The sequence below is a fragment of the Lepisosteus platostomus genome, chromosome 6, assembly GCF_059453375.1.
Source record: "Lepisosteus platostomus isolate fLepPlt1 chromosome 6, fLepPlt1.hap1, whole genome shotgun sequence".
In the NCBI taxonomy this organism is placed as follows: Eukaryota; Metazoa; Chordata; class Actinopteri; order Semionotiformes; family Lepisosteidae; genus Lepisosteus; species Lepisosteus platostomus.
In genome coordinates, this window is record NC_142616.1 from 67,983,892 (window position 1) to 67,995,068 (window position 11,177).

The 11,177-nt window shown below is 55.5% G+C and overlaps 2 protein-coding genes across 3 annotated transcripts; one reads left to right on the top strand and one right to left on the bottom strand.

Annotated features, from left to right (window-relative positions):
- Positions 1-20: 20 nt before the first annotated feature.
- Positions 21-5,074, bottom strand: tada3l (transcriptional adaptor 3 (NGG1 homolog, yeast)-like). Of its 2 annotated transcripts, none has more exons than XM_088637240.1 (8): positions 4,798-5,074; positions 3,339-3,565; positions 2,814-3,170; positions 2,313-2,445; positions 1,965-2,068; positions 1,639-1,748; positions 1,060-1,245; positions 21-766 (listed from the first exon to the last, which is right to left on the bottom strand). In XM_088637240.1, exons 2-8 carry the CDS (start codon positions 3,546-3,548, stop codon positions 577-579), a joined length of 1,290 nt encoding a protein of 429 aa, XP_088493366.1. In that variant the 5' UTR covers positions 3,549-3,565; positions 4,798-5,074; the 3' UTR covers positions 21-576. The 2 variants fall into 2 exon arrangements, with proteins under 2 accessions (XP_088493366.1, XP_088493367.1); XM_088637241.1 differs by lacking the exon at positions 4,798-5,074 and adding an exon at positions 4,633-4,789.
- A 573-nt stretch (positions 5,075-5,647) lies between these two features.
- Positions 5,648-9,646, top strand: LOC148662272 (actin-related protein 2/3 complex subunit 4). Its single transcript, XM_088637250.1, has 6 exons — positions 5,648-5,803; positions 6,975-7,093; positions 7,281-7,392; positions 7,987-8,082; positions 8,352-8,522; positions 9,137-9,646. The coding sequence occupies exons 1-6, from the start codon at positions 5,663-5,665 to the stop codon at positions 9,140-9,142; spliced, it is 645 nt and encodes a 214-aa protein (XP_088493376.1). The 5' UTR covers positions 5,648-5,662; the 3' UTR covers positions 9,143-9,646.
- The last annotated feature ends 1,531 nt before the right edge of the window (positions 9,647-11,177 follow it).

The following is an 11,177-nucleotide window of genomic DNA, read 5'->3' on the forward strand; positions in this document are numbered from 1 at the left end:
GAGAAACAGACACTGGTGCCTCCGGTCTGGATTATTTTAATTATATTCAAAAGTCTTTCGATGTGATGTGTTTCAACATAAAAACATATACAGAAGATAAACAAACAAAACAACAGGTGACAAACGCCAACTCACACGGGGAGAGGAGAGGAAGTGCCAGTGGAGCGGGCCGGGCTGAGCCAGTGTACCGGGTCAGAACCCACACGGTGCTGCTCTGACCTCAGTGTTTCAAGATTCAAGAACAACATGATCTGTGGGTCTTGCCTGGCCCAGGTCCCAGAACACCATCTTCCTGGCAAGCAATGGTCAGAATGCCGAAGCCCTGCTGCTCCAGGCCCGGTGCAGAGCGAGGGTCCGAGTGAGCGCCCCCTGGTGGGCTGGGGCATCTCTCCCCGTCGGCCCTGCAGTGCCGCTGGGGCTCGGGTCGCGGGTGGCCCCAGGGGTGTCTGCCCGTGCTCGGGGAGGGTCACACTGGAGCAACACCGGCGGAGGGCACCTGGGAGGCGTGTCCGGTGTGCAGACGTGTCCGCGGGGGCGGCCGGGCCGCGCTGACCCCCGCCCGCCGGCCGGCCGCGGTCAGTCCAGCAGCCGCAGGATGCTCTCCCGCTCCCTCAGCGCCTTCCAGGCCTGCTCCTTCTCCTTCTTGGTGGGCGTGCGCTTCTTCTGCCGAGCGGCCATGATCCGGCGGAAGGCCTCCATCACCTCGTTGTCGGAGACGCGCACGCGCTGGCGCAGCTCCTGCCTCCGGGTCTCCTCCCGCGCCAGCCTGCGGGGGGCGACACCGAGTCACTCACCAGCGCTCTCGTCCCCAGCACTCCCTTGGACAAGGGGGCCCGGGGGCTCTTCTTTACACAAAGGGTTGTGGGAGCCTGTAACATGCTGATGAGGTGAGACCTGACCAATTAATTCCCGTAAGAATGGTTACAAACACTGCGGCCCGTTTGGTAATTAGGAGTTAACAGGGTATCGGCTCCGGAAGCTGCTTCCAGACTCCCAGCTCCTTACTAACAAGCTGGATGGGCTGAGTGGCCCCCCTTCACAAACCGCCCCCCGCCTCACCTCAGCAGCTCCTGCTTCTTGGCTCGGTTGTGGGCGCTCAGGGCCTTCAGCTCGGCCTGCCTCTTGTGGAGCTCGGCCAGGACCTCGTCCTCACAGTCCGTCCCGGGACGCTCCTCCGAGTCCAGCAGCCCCTGCGCCACCAGCTCCTCCTTGATCCGCACCTCCAGGGAACGGGTGTGAGGCACACTGCCCGACACAGAGTGGACACTCAAACAGTGGACACAGAGTGGACAGTCACACAGCGGACACGCCGCCAGACACAGAGTGGACATTCAGACAGGGCACACAGTGGGCATGCTGGGGGAAGAGGGCAGTCAGGAGTGGGCAGGCTGGGGCAGTTTGGGGTATCTGGAAAGGAGTGGGGGTATTCAGGGAATTTTCTCAAGTTGTGAGTTAGAACGAGGGGCAGCAGTGGGAAAGGGATGAGGGGGCAGTTGGCTGGAAAGCCCCTCCGATGCAGAAGCAGAGGCAGAAAAGGGGTAACGGGTGCAGACAGGGAGTGCAAGTGGTGGTAGGGGGGCATCTGGAGGACACTGGGCTCTCGGGGGGTATCGGGGGGAATCAGGGGCGCAGGAGTACCTGAAGGCCTTGCCCTGGCTGCGGGGGGAGGTACTGGCCCCATCGCCACCTCCATCCTTACTGGGGACCTCAGGAATGGGGGAGTCTTCCATTGGGGAGATGATATTCTCCTACAGCAGGAAAGGCAGTGCGTCAGCTTGTCACTGCAGGTATCTCAGCGACTCCCAGCCCGTATCCCGGCCCCCCGTATCCCTGCGTGTATCCACGTGGCTCCTGGCCCCCCATATCCCTGCGCGTATCCGCGCGACTCCCTGTGTACAAGTGTGCCCCAGACTGCTCAGGTCAGTGTAAACCAGGAAGTCTATGTCGCTCCGTGTGCATCTCACCTCCACCAAGGCCTGCAGGAGGCGCTGTGTCAGGGGCCCAAAGGGGCAACCGTCCTCAGGGGGATCATGCTGAGACTCAAACTTCTTCTGGAGGGCGTCCACATCTGGAGAGAGGAACACACAGAACACAGACTAGACCGGGCTGCAGCCACGCAGAGCCCTGACCAGTCTAGAACCCCCAAGATCCTGCACCCCCACCACTCTGAGCAGGATCGCTCCTCCCCTCTGGCATCTTTCTTCACTCGAGAGTCCTCACAACGTCACTCACTGCCCGTCTCCCTTGACACTCCTCCTCCCAGATTGTCCCCCGTCTCCTGGACCCCCGCGCCTGGCCCTCGCCACACTCACCCTTGGCGTCCAGTTCGGACAGCGGTCCCATGATGCCCTTCTTCTTGTCGTTGGCTCTGGCCCCGTCGCGCTGCTCCTCCAGCAGGTCCTCCTGGGCCCAGCGCTGGGAATAGTGCTTCCCCAGAGCAGGGACCTACACAGACACAGGACAGCAGGCAGAGAGGGACACAGGTGAGGGACAGGCTGTACAGATCGAGCACAGGACTGCGGAGAGAGAGGGACAGACTGTACAGCAAAGGCACAGGACAGCAGGTAGAGTAGAGAGGGACTGACTGAACAGCACAGCTGCAGGACAGCAGGGAGAGAGGGACAGACTGTACAGAAAAGGCACAGGACAGCACACAGAGAGGGACAGACTGTACAGAAAAGGCACAGGACAGCACACAGAGAGGGGCAGGCTGTGCAGATCGGGCGCAGGACAGAACACAGAGAGGGACAGGCTGTACAGATCGGGCGCAGGACAGCGGAGCTTCGTGGTGGTTTGTAAACAGAACTCAGTACCTTGTAGTACTCGGGCTCGTCCTCGGGGGCCTTCAGCAGGTCCTCCAGCACCCTGATCTCCTCGCTGGTGATGTCGGCGCAGTACGGCTCCACAGACGCCCAGAACCTGTTGGGGGCATCGTTCTTGGGGATGCGCGGGGTGTCCTGGGGGTCCTCGCTGAACTCGTACTCCTGGATCTTGGGTTGCAGGTTTTTCGATTTGGGCCGACCCGGGCCAGGTCCAGGCCCGTGGCCCCCTTTTCCCTCCAGCTTCTGTTTCTTGGGCTTGGAGTGTCGGGGTGCGGCCGACAGGTCTGCCTCCTTCCCCATCTTCAAGAAGCGCTTGTCCCCCTTCTTGTCCTGCCAGTCCGTCAGGATCTGAGGCAGACAGACACACGCGCAGGTGTCTGCGACAGTCAGCACAGTTTTGGGGAGCGATGGGTGTACAAGCAACTATGCTGTGATCTCTTTCCTGGTTAGTGTCCACACCCCTCACCTCCCCCTCCTTCACCCCCTCACCCGTCCCCTCCCCCCGCACCCCCTCACCTGTCTCTGCTCCTCCAGGGCCCTCAGCCTGCGGCTGGCGGAGGACAGCAGCGTCTCCAGCTCCAGCTGCAGGGTGTCCAGCTCCTCGATCCCGATCCCATCGTCATCGGAGCGGCCCAGCACCGCCGTGTAGCGCGGACACACCTTGGCATGCTCCACCGGCTTGAAGTCATAGTACTGCAGCGGAGGGCAGTCCTTCAGCTCACTCATCCTCACGCCGGGCAGAGCTGTGGACACAGGTCAGGCTGTCAGTGTGCTGCAGGCTGGGCAGAGCTGAGCACACAGATCAGGCTGTCAGTGTGTTCAGGCTGGGCAGAGCTGAGCACACAGATCAGGTTGTCAGTGTGTTCAGGCTGGGCAGAGCTGAGCACACAGATCAGGCTGTCAGTGTGCTGCAGGCTGGGCAGAGCTGAGCACACAGATCAGGTTGTCAGTGTGTTCAGACTGGGCAGAGCTGAGCACACAGATCAGGCTGCCAGTGTGCTGCAGGCTGGGCAGAGCTGAGCACACTGATCAGGCTGCCAGTGTGCTGCAGGCTGGGCAGAGCTGAGCACACAGATCAGGCTGCCAGTGTGCTGCAAGCTGCTCCAGCTCAGGAGCATGCCGAGCAGAGATGTCAGATTTCAAGTGCATATGACACAGACACCTGCCTTTTAAAAGACATCCCACCCTGAACAGGGACAAAGGATTCAGGCGCAGGCCTTATTCCTGGTTCCTGGTTCAAACCCCAGCTATGCCACTGACCACTGGATCAGTGCGTTTCCCTTGCATTCCCTCCCCTCCCCGTGCGCTGTTGCTAGTAGGTGACAGCGGAGGTGGCCAGTCTTGCACACCTCGCCTGTCTAAACCGCTCGGCACAACAGCGTCCGGACAAAGCTCGTCTTACACACAAAACATGACGTCACCAACGAGCGACACCAGCAGCAATACAGCACAGTAACAGTGACAACAAAACACGAGTTACAACGACAGATGTTTAAACGAGACAGACACAAGCAATGTCAGGCAGCCAGAATCGTCGTGCGCCTTGTGAAACTTGACTTCCAAAGGCTTTTATCTCCGGTAGGAGAGACGGATCTGCCCGCCCCGCAACCAGACTGCTCCGTGCATGAGCGTAACCTCGGCACGGTCTTGTTTTTATAAACGTTTAAGAAGCCCCACTGCTTTCAAACCCCGCCGTAAGTGCAGCGGGCGGCTCTTACTCTCCCTCGCAGTGCCGTGCAGTGGCAGGTCTTACACGCAACGAGAGAGAACAACATCCTCAGGCGAAGGGACCCTGTCCATTGATACGTACGCGCACACCGCACAACGCTGACTGCGCCCTCCAGCCGCCGCCACCTCAAGGAGCATTTTCACACGGCGGCTCTGTTCATCTAGGCGAATGCCAGATTAGGCAGCTTCTGTTTATTCCTCCCAGAACATTACACGTACGCGTTTTGCTCTCTGGTTGCAGACTTACCATTGATAAGACGCTAAAGCAGAACGGACAGCTTTAGTCCTGCAGCGCAGCTTCCATTGCCGACTCTACCATTCAGGGCTACAGAGGGGTGCGCGACACACTCTGTTCACCTTCACGACTAAACATTTCTTTCCGAAATCCAATCTGACGTGAAGTATATGTTTAACAGTGTCTACAACAACTTAGAGAATTTTCGGGTTGAGTTATTGCGCGTATGAAACATGTACTAGACTCCCTTGACCACCGCGCCAACCCCGTCTCCTGAGCCTGATTGAACAAACCGTCTCTTGCAAGATGGTTTCTCCCTGAAGACGACACCACCAGAGAGGGGTTTATTCTTAGAATTACAACGTTTAATGTGGCGACGAGATGATAATTGAAGATAAAAATGAAATAAAAGATTTAAATAAAAAATATTTTATTTGAAGTTGCACTCGTTTTCTTCTGTTTGTTTTGCTGCAGATCACAGCAGACTCCAGCTAGTCGAAAACTCCCCCCCACATTCAGCCAGCCAGTCTGAAGTCCCACGTTGCCTTTTATGGAAGAAAATCTCTGCCTAAACCAAATTGAAGGTGGGGGTGGGAGGAAGAGATTTTTTGTGGAAATAGGTGGAAAAGAAAGACAACATAGATTATTTAAAATAACATCAGCAGATTTAGTAGTTCTTGTTTCTGAATTTCTAATCATAATAACTCGAGCTAGAGACGGTGAACGTAATACCAGTCGTACCGTTCCGGAAAGATGCTGTGCTATATCAGAGCACTAAGAGAGATTGCCTCTTGCATGGTCTGTTTCAAACGCCTAGTCTTTATAAAGGTATTTGGCTGTACAAGATAGTGGAAAATGAAAAGTAGCGCACAAAGAAATGGCACTATCCAGTTACTTGCACACACCCTTAAGATGTGGGAATGGTACATCCCAGCCAGCCGAGCAGCGCTCGCGGAAGAGCCGCCGTGCGCACGCGCTCCGAGCACTTCCGTCTTGTTCCCCAGAGGAAGCAGAAATGGTAAGACAGGGTAGCGTTTCTGGATATTAACATCAATAATTAAGACAATTAACTACTGGTAAATAGGTTAGTGGGCTGCTATGGTTTGTGCGCGGGGTCTTAGATGGGGTGCGGTGCCCTGGGAGTCTCTGCGAGAGGCTCCTGGCTGGGGCTGCCGACGGCCGCGGTAGGTGTGCCTGGGATCCCCACCCAAATTTCGCCCGACAGCCTGCAGCCGCTCCGCCCGGTGCCCCCGGCGGGTGGGGAGGGCGCCGAGCCGGCTCAGGTGCTGGATGGCACCAGGCAGTGCAGGGCAGAAAGTGGCGTGTGAACCGTCATTTCAAGACGGTTGCAGGGGTTTTATTTTCGTGTGGTGTGTGCGGCTTCCTGTCAAAATGACGTGTTGGAAGTGACCGACTCTCGGCACCCCGGGTACCCCCCTGTTTGCGTGCCGCTTCGCTCGTGCACAGGCGTCTCTGCGCGTCCGGGCACGGGAGGCTCGCGCTGCTGGAATTCACTGTTGCCATGGAGATCCCCACCGCACGCCCGGGCTTGCTGGGCTGAGGGTGAGGGGGGGCGGGAGGAATGCGGGCCCGCAGAGCTCTGTCCGCCCAGACCCAGACCCAGACCCGCGGGGCCGAGGCTCTGAAATTCTCCGGCCGGTGCGCCCCGGCTCTGTCGTACTGGGGCCTGGCCAGTACCTGGATGGGAGACTCCTGCTGGGAAAGCTAAGGTTGCTGCTGCAAGAGGTGTCAGTGGGGCCAGTAGGGGGCGCTCACCCTGCGGTCTGTGTGGGTCCTAATGCCCCAGTATAGTGACGGGGACACTGCACTGTAAAAAGGCACCGTCCTTTGGATGAGACACAAAGCCGAGGTCCTGACTCTCTGTGGTCATTAAAAATCCCAGGGCGTTTCTCGAGAAGAGTAGGGGTGTTACCCCAGTGTCCTGGTCAAATTTCCCCCCTGGCCTTTACCAGTCATGGCCTCCTACTAACCCCCCATCTCTGAACTGGCTTCATCCCTCTGCTCTCCTCCCCACTGAGAGCTGGTGTGTGTGAGAGGACTGGTGCCTCATCCAGGTGGGGCTGCACACTGGTGGGGGTGGAGGGGATCCCCCTTACCTGTAAAGAGCTCTGAGTGGAGGGTCCAGAAAGGCGCTATATAATGTAAAGAACTGCTCTTTTCCTCCACAGACAGCGACTCTGCGGCCCTACCTGAACGCCGTGCGCGCCACGCTGCAGGCCGCCCTCTGTCTGGAGAACTTCTCCTCCCAGGTGGTGGAGAGACACAACAAGCCAGAGGTTGAAGTCCGGTGAGTCTGAGCCGGACGCGGGTTCGAGGCTCTCCTATTCTCGGGGTGACCTGCCCCCCTCCCTCTCTCAGCCCTTCCTCTGCTGGGATTGGCCCTCAGCCTCTCTGCCAAACAGGCAGGCGCATGGTCAGCTCTGCTCTGAGTCCTCCTGGGGTCCTAACGTGTTCTCTCATCTCTCTCTCTCCAGGAGCAGTAAGGAGTTGCTGCTGCAGCCGGTCATCATCAGCCGCAATGAGAAGGAGAAGGTTCTGATCGAGGGCTCCATCAACTCCGTGCGCGTCAGCATCGCTGTCAAACAGGTCGCTGAGGGGGCGTGGCCGTGCGTGTGCTGTGCTGTGGTTGGCTGAGGCCGTGGGCGGGGCTCGTGTCCCAGGTCGAGAGACTGGAAAACCAGCCGGTCTTAGTCGGGTGTTTTAGAGGCTGATATTCACACCACTGATGAGGCAGAAAGCAGAAGTCATGAGTACATGTTTCTCTGTGTCAGTGTCATACTGGAAATATACAGCACTGATCTTAACTTGTTTAAGAGTGTCCAGATGATGGGACCTGAAAAATATAATTACTTTGCAGTGGGCAGAGTGATCTCTTCCTGGAACCGTCAAGTAATTGTGCAGGTGATTGGTCAGGAATTCAGAATGACCTTCTCTGTGATTGGTAGATGCCTTAGTTACCTGGCTTGTGATTGGTCGAGAGAATGAAAAAGGCTGCTCTGTGATTTTAGAGGCAGCCTGACTGCTCTCTCTGGTGCAGCGCAGGACCGCTCTGACAGAGGAGTGGCTTGAAGGGCTGCAGGTGGCGTTAGCAGTGCGACAGGTGGAGGGCCGAGGAGGAGACTCTGACTGGACTGGGGTTGAACAGGGCTGGGCTGACGGTGCTGTGATGTGTCCCCACAGGCCGATGAGATTGAGAAGATCCTGTGCCACAAGTTCATGCGCTTCATGATGATGAGAGCGGAGAACTTCTTCATCCTGCGGAGGAAACCCGTGGAGGTAAGAGGGGGATTCGGGAAGACGAGATCTCGCCTCTTCGGCAATAACTTATTAATCTCGGGATCTCATCTGACAGGCGTTTGTCCAGTCTTGAATCATGTGTAAGTCCGTAGAAGCAGCAAATCAAATTTAAAAAAGCATTTTCTCAATCCTCCAATTTGGGGTCATCTGCAAACTTCACTAGTTCTTTCACTATACCAGCGTCTAGTTCACTGGTGTACATACACTCATCCTGTCTGTCACGGTCGCTCTCTTTCTCCTGACTCCAGGGCTACGACATCAGCTTCCTGATCACAAACTTCCACACGGAGCAGATGTACAAGCACAAGCTGGTGGACTTCGTCATCCACTTCATGGAGGAGATCGACAAGGAGATCAGTGAGATGAAGCTGTCCGTCAACGCCCGCGCCCGCATCGTGGCTGAGGAGTTCCTCAAGAACGTACGTGCCTTTCGGGGAGTTTGCCTCATCAGCTTAGTTCAAAGCTTCGGTTTCTCTGCACCAGCTGTTCAGATGTTGTAAGAGGACAGAGAAAGTGCGGAGCTCTGCAGAGTGCTGTTAGACGTAGCGCAGTGGTACCGGCCTGCAGAGCTGCAGGAATGGCTGTGAAAAATAACATCCGTGTTGCATTTCCTGGCTACGTTCCTACACTCCGTTAAAACACTGAAGCACAGGAATGGACGGGAAGGCCAGGAGGGCGGATGGGGCTGCAGAGTCTCGGGCTCTGCTGCACGTGCTGACTGCAGCCCCGAGCACCGTGGCCAGGACGTCCCACACCTGGGAAAAACCCTCCCCCGTAGACGCACTGTTAGTTTCGAGAGGAAGGATGCAGTAAGTTCTGACTAGTGCAGGTCCGGATAATATCCAAGTTTCTTAAGGGAAATGTATTAATTTACTGGTAGCACATGTGACTGAGAAGCAGAAAGCTCTGAGCTGTTTTTTGTCTTTGGACATTGCAGCGTGAATAATTTTCTATTAAAATGTGAAACGTTTGTTCCTGTCGGCATCGGCGGTGCTGTCAATGTGTTTTCAATCCTGATCTGTTCGTCTTGCAGTTCTGAGTCTGGCGCCACTCCCTGTGCTGATCGTGGGACCCGGATGCCCCCACAGGGAGGGGGCAGGTGTGGAAGGGGGTGTGACCAGGAAGTTGTGAAGAGCCACTCAGCAAGGAGAACTAGAGAAGAGACCAATCCAGTAAGGAGGGAGCGTGTCCACCTCTGGGTCAGTTGACCTGACCTCATGAATATTAATATTTGTACATACATTTTCACAGCCTCATTACACTTCTGCCTTTCAGAACAAAACTAAATATCAGGGCGGGTCCTTATTGATTAAACTGTTAATATTCATGATGTCAGGAAAACTGGAGAATTTTGTTCCAGTAATTTAAACGGCTTTTTTTGTTTTTATATATACTTGGTTTTTTTTTTGTTACGCAAACTTGCAAACCTGAGTTGTTTTGGTCTTGATCAGAAAAAATTATGTACGCTTCTATTTTGACACAAAATCAGAAGAGAAAAATATTGATGAAACGCTGACGATAACAATAAAAATACAGCTCTGTCTGCGTGCGTCTGTGTGGGTTTGTGTTGAGCACAATCGTCCTTCCAGGACAGGCTTTGAAGCAGCCAAGGTTGATAGTCTTAATGACTTCTGCATCGACTCGGGATGTTCAGGAACTGTTGGTTGGAATCAAAAGCTGAAATTGGCATTGAGCGCAGAGAGCCGGGTTTAGGGAGGAGGAACTTGTGTAATAATGTCAATATCTGGAACAAATTACTGCAAAAGACATAACGAGAAGACCTACACATCTATACGTTTGGTGCGTGGCCTGGCCTTCTCGCAGGGCCTGAGGTATATGGTTGCAGGGGAGGCTGATAACAGGTGAATGATCAGAGGAGTTTGCGAGTCGTGGGACGAGGAAGGAGTGTTTTCCTTTAAGAGGAAGATCGCCTGGCGCTGTCTATTCATGGGGTGTGACGTGAGTGTGTTTGCTGTTAATCATTTTTAAATGCGTCTCTGCAAGGGGAAGTATAAAACCACAGCTGTGTTGCACCGCCATGTCTCTGCAGCGGGCTGGCTGCTTGGGCTCCTATCCTGGGGTCCTGTCGGCACGGCTGATCTCTCCCCTTTCCCGAGGGTTTCTCTGTCCGGCTCCGATTGTTCCCAGACTCTCGCTCCTGCACGCGCAGCCTGTGGCTCCTCCAGAGAGAGGCGTCGGGTCGGGGGCGGGAGTCGGTCCCCTTGCGCTGCAGGTGCGTGCAGGTCGGGCTCCACTGCCTCAGGGTCATGTGTGAATAGACCAGCGGACACTGCTGGGTTTTCTCGGGGTCTCTGACATTCCTGGGCTTGGAGCTCTGTGTACTGGGTGCTTTTGAGGTTAGCTGGCCTGAATGACAAACTTCAAAAGCCACTTGACTCACTCTGCTCCTACAGAACAGGAAGAGACACTGCAGGACACTCACAGTGCCATCCTCAGACACTGCAGGACACTCACACCAGGTCAGCATGAGGAGAATCTGCACCGGGGATCAGTGAGGTCTGGTATGCAGGTAAATGTGGCTGGGTGAGCACATCAGCGAGGGCCTGTCTGGTCCTCCTCTGTGTCTACGGTGGCTTGTCTGCATCCTCCTTCCCTGGGTACTGTCATTGTCCATAGGAATACCTTTTTAAAATACACATGCCTGACTAGGCAGCAGCATTTTTAAGCAGCCAGCATTTGTGAAAGAGCCTACAGCAGGTCAAATCAGAAATGGATCTTATTGCTGTGCACTGGAAGTTTGATTTCTAGCCCATGTTCATGTGGCCTGGCCGGGCTGTGAGCTTCCTGGCCAGTGCTGTCTGACCTCAATCCGTGCATCCTGCCCCCCCTCACCCCTCCCCAGCCTGTCTCGGTTCCACTTCCTCCTGGCTCTGCTCAGGTTGTTACTGTGTGACTCAACCTGCTCTCACTGGGCAGGAAGTCAGGCTTCAGTCTTCAGTTACTGCAGGAGACCCCTGAGGTCCTCCCCCTCTCTGTAAAAGCAAAGTGTAGCAGCTGTGTTATGCGATCTGTGACATGTTTTCTTGCGCTGTGTTGAAACACATTTCGTCTCC

Excerpts from the sequence above, each read along its gene's own strand:
- tada3l (XM_088637240.1), bottom strand. The coding sequence starts at position 3,548 with ATGAGTGAGCTGAAGGACTGCCCTCCGCTGCAGTACTATGACTTCAAG. Across the intron at positions 3,171-3,338 it reads CCCTGGAGGAGCAGAGACAG|ATCCTGACGGACTGGCAGGA; the intron begins GTGAGGGGGTGC and ends TGTCTGCCTCAG. Across the intron at positions 1,246-1,638 it reads AGCCAGGGCAAGGCCTTCAG|TGTGCCTCACACCCGTTCCC; the intron begins GTACTCCTGCGC and ends TGTGTCGGGCAG.
- LOC148662272 (XM_088637250.1), top strand. The coding sequence starts at position 5,663 with ATGGCACTATCCAGTTACTTGCACACACCCTTAAGATGTGGGAATGGT. Across the intron at positions 5,804-6,974 it reads CCCCAGAGGAAGCAGAAATG|ACAGCGACTCTGCGGCCCTA; the intron begins GTAAGACAGGGT and ends TTTCCTCCACAG. Across the intron at positions 7,094-7,280 it reads AAGCCAGAGGTTGAAGTCCG|GAGCAGTAAGGAGTTGCTGC; the intron begins GTGAGTCTGAGC and ends CTCTCTCTCCAG.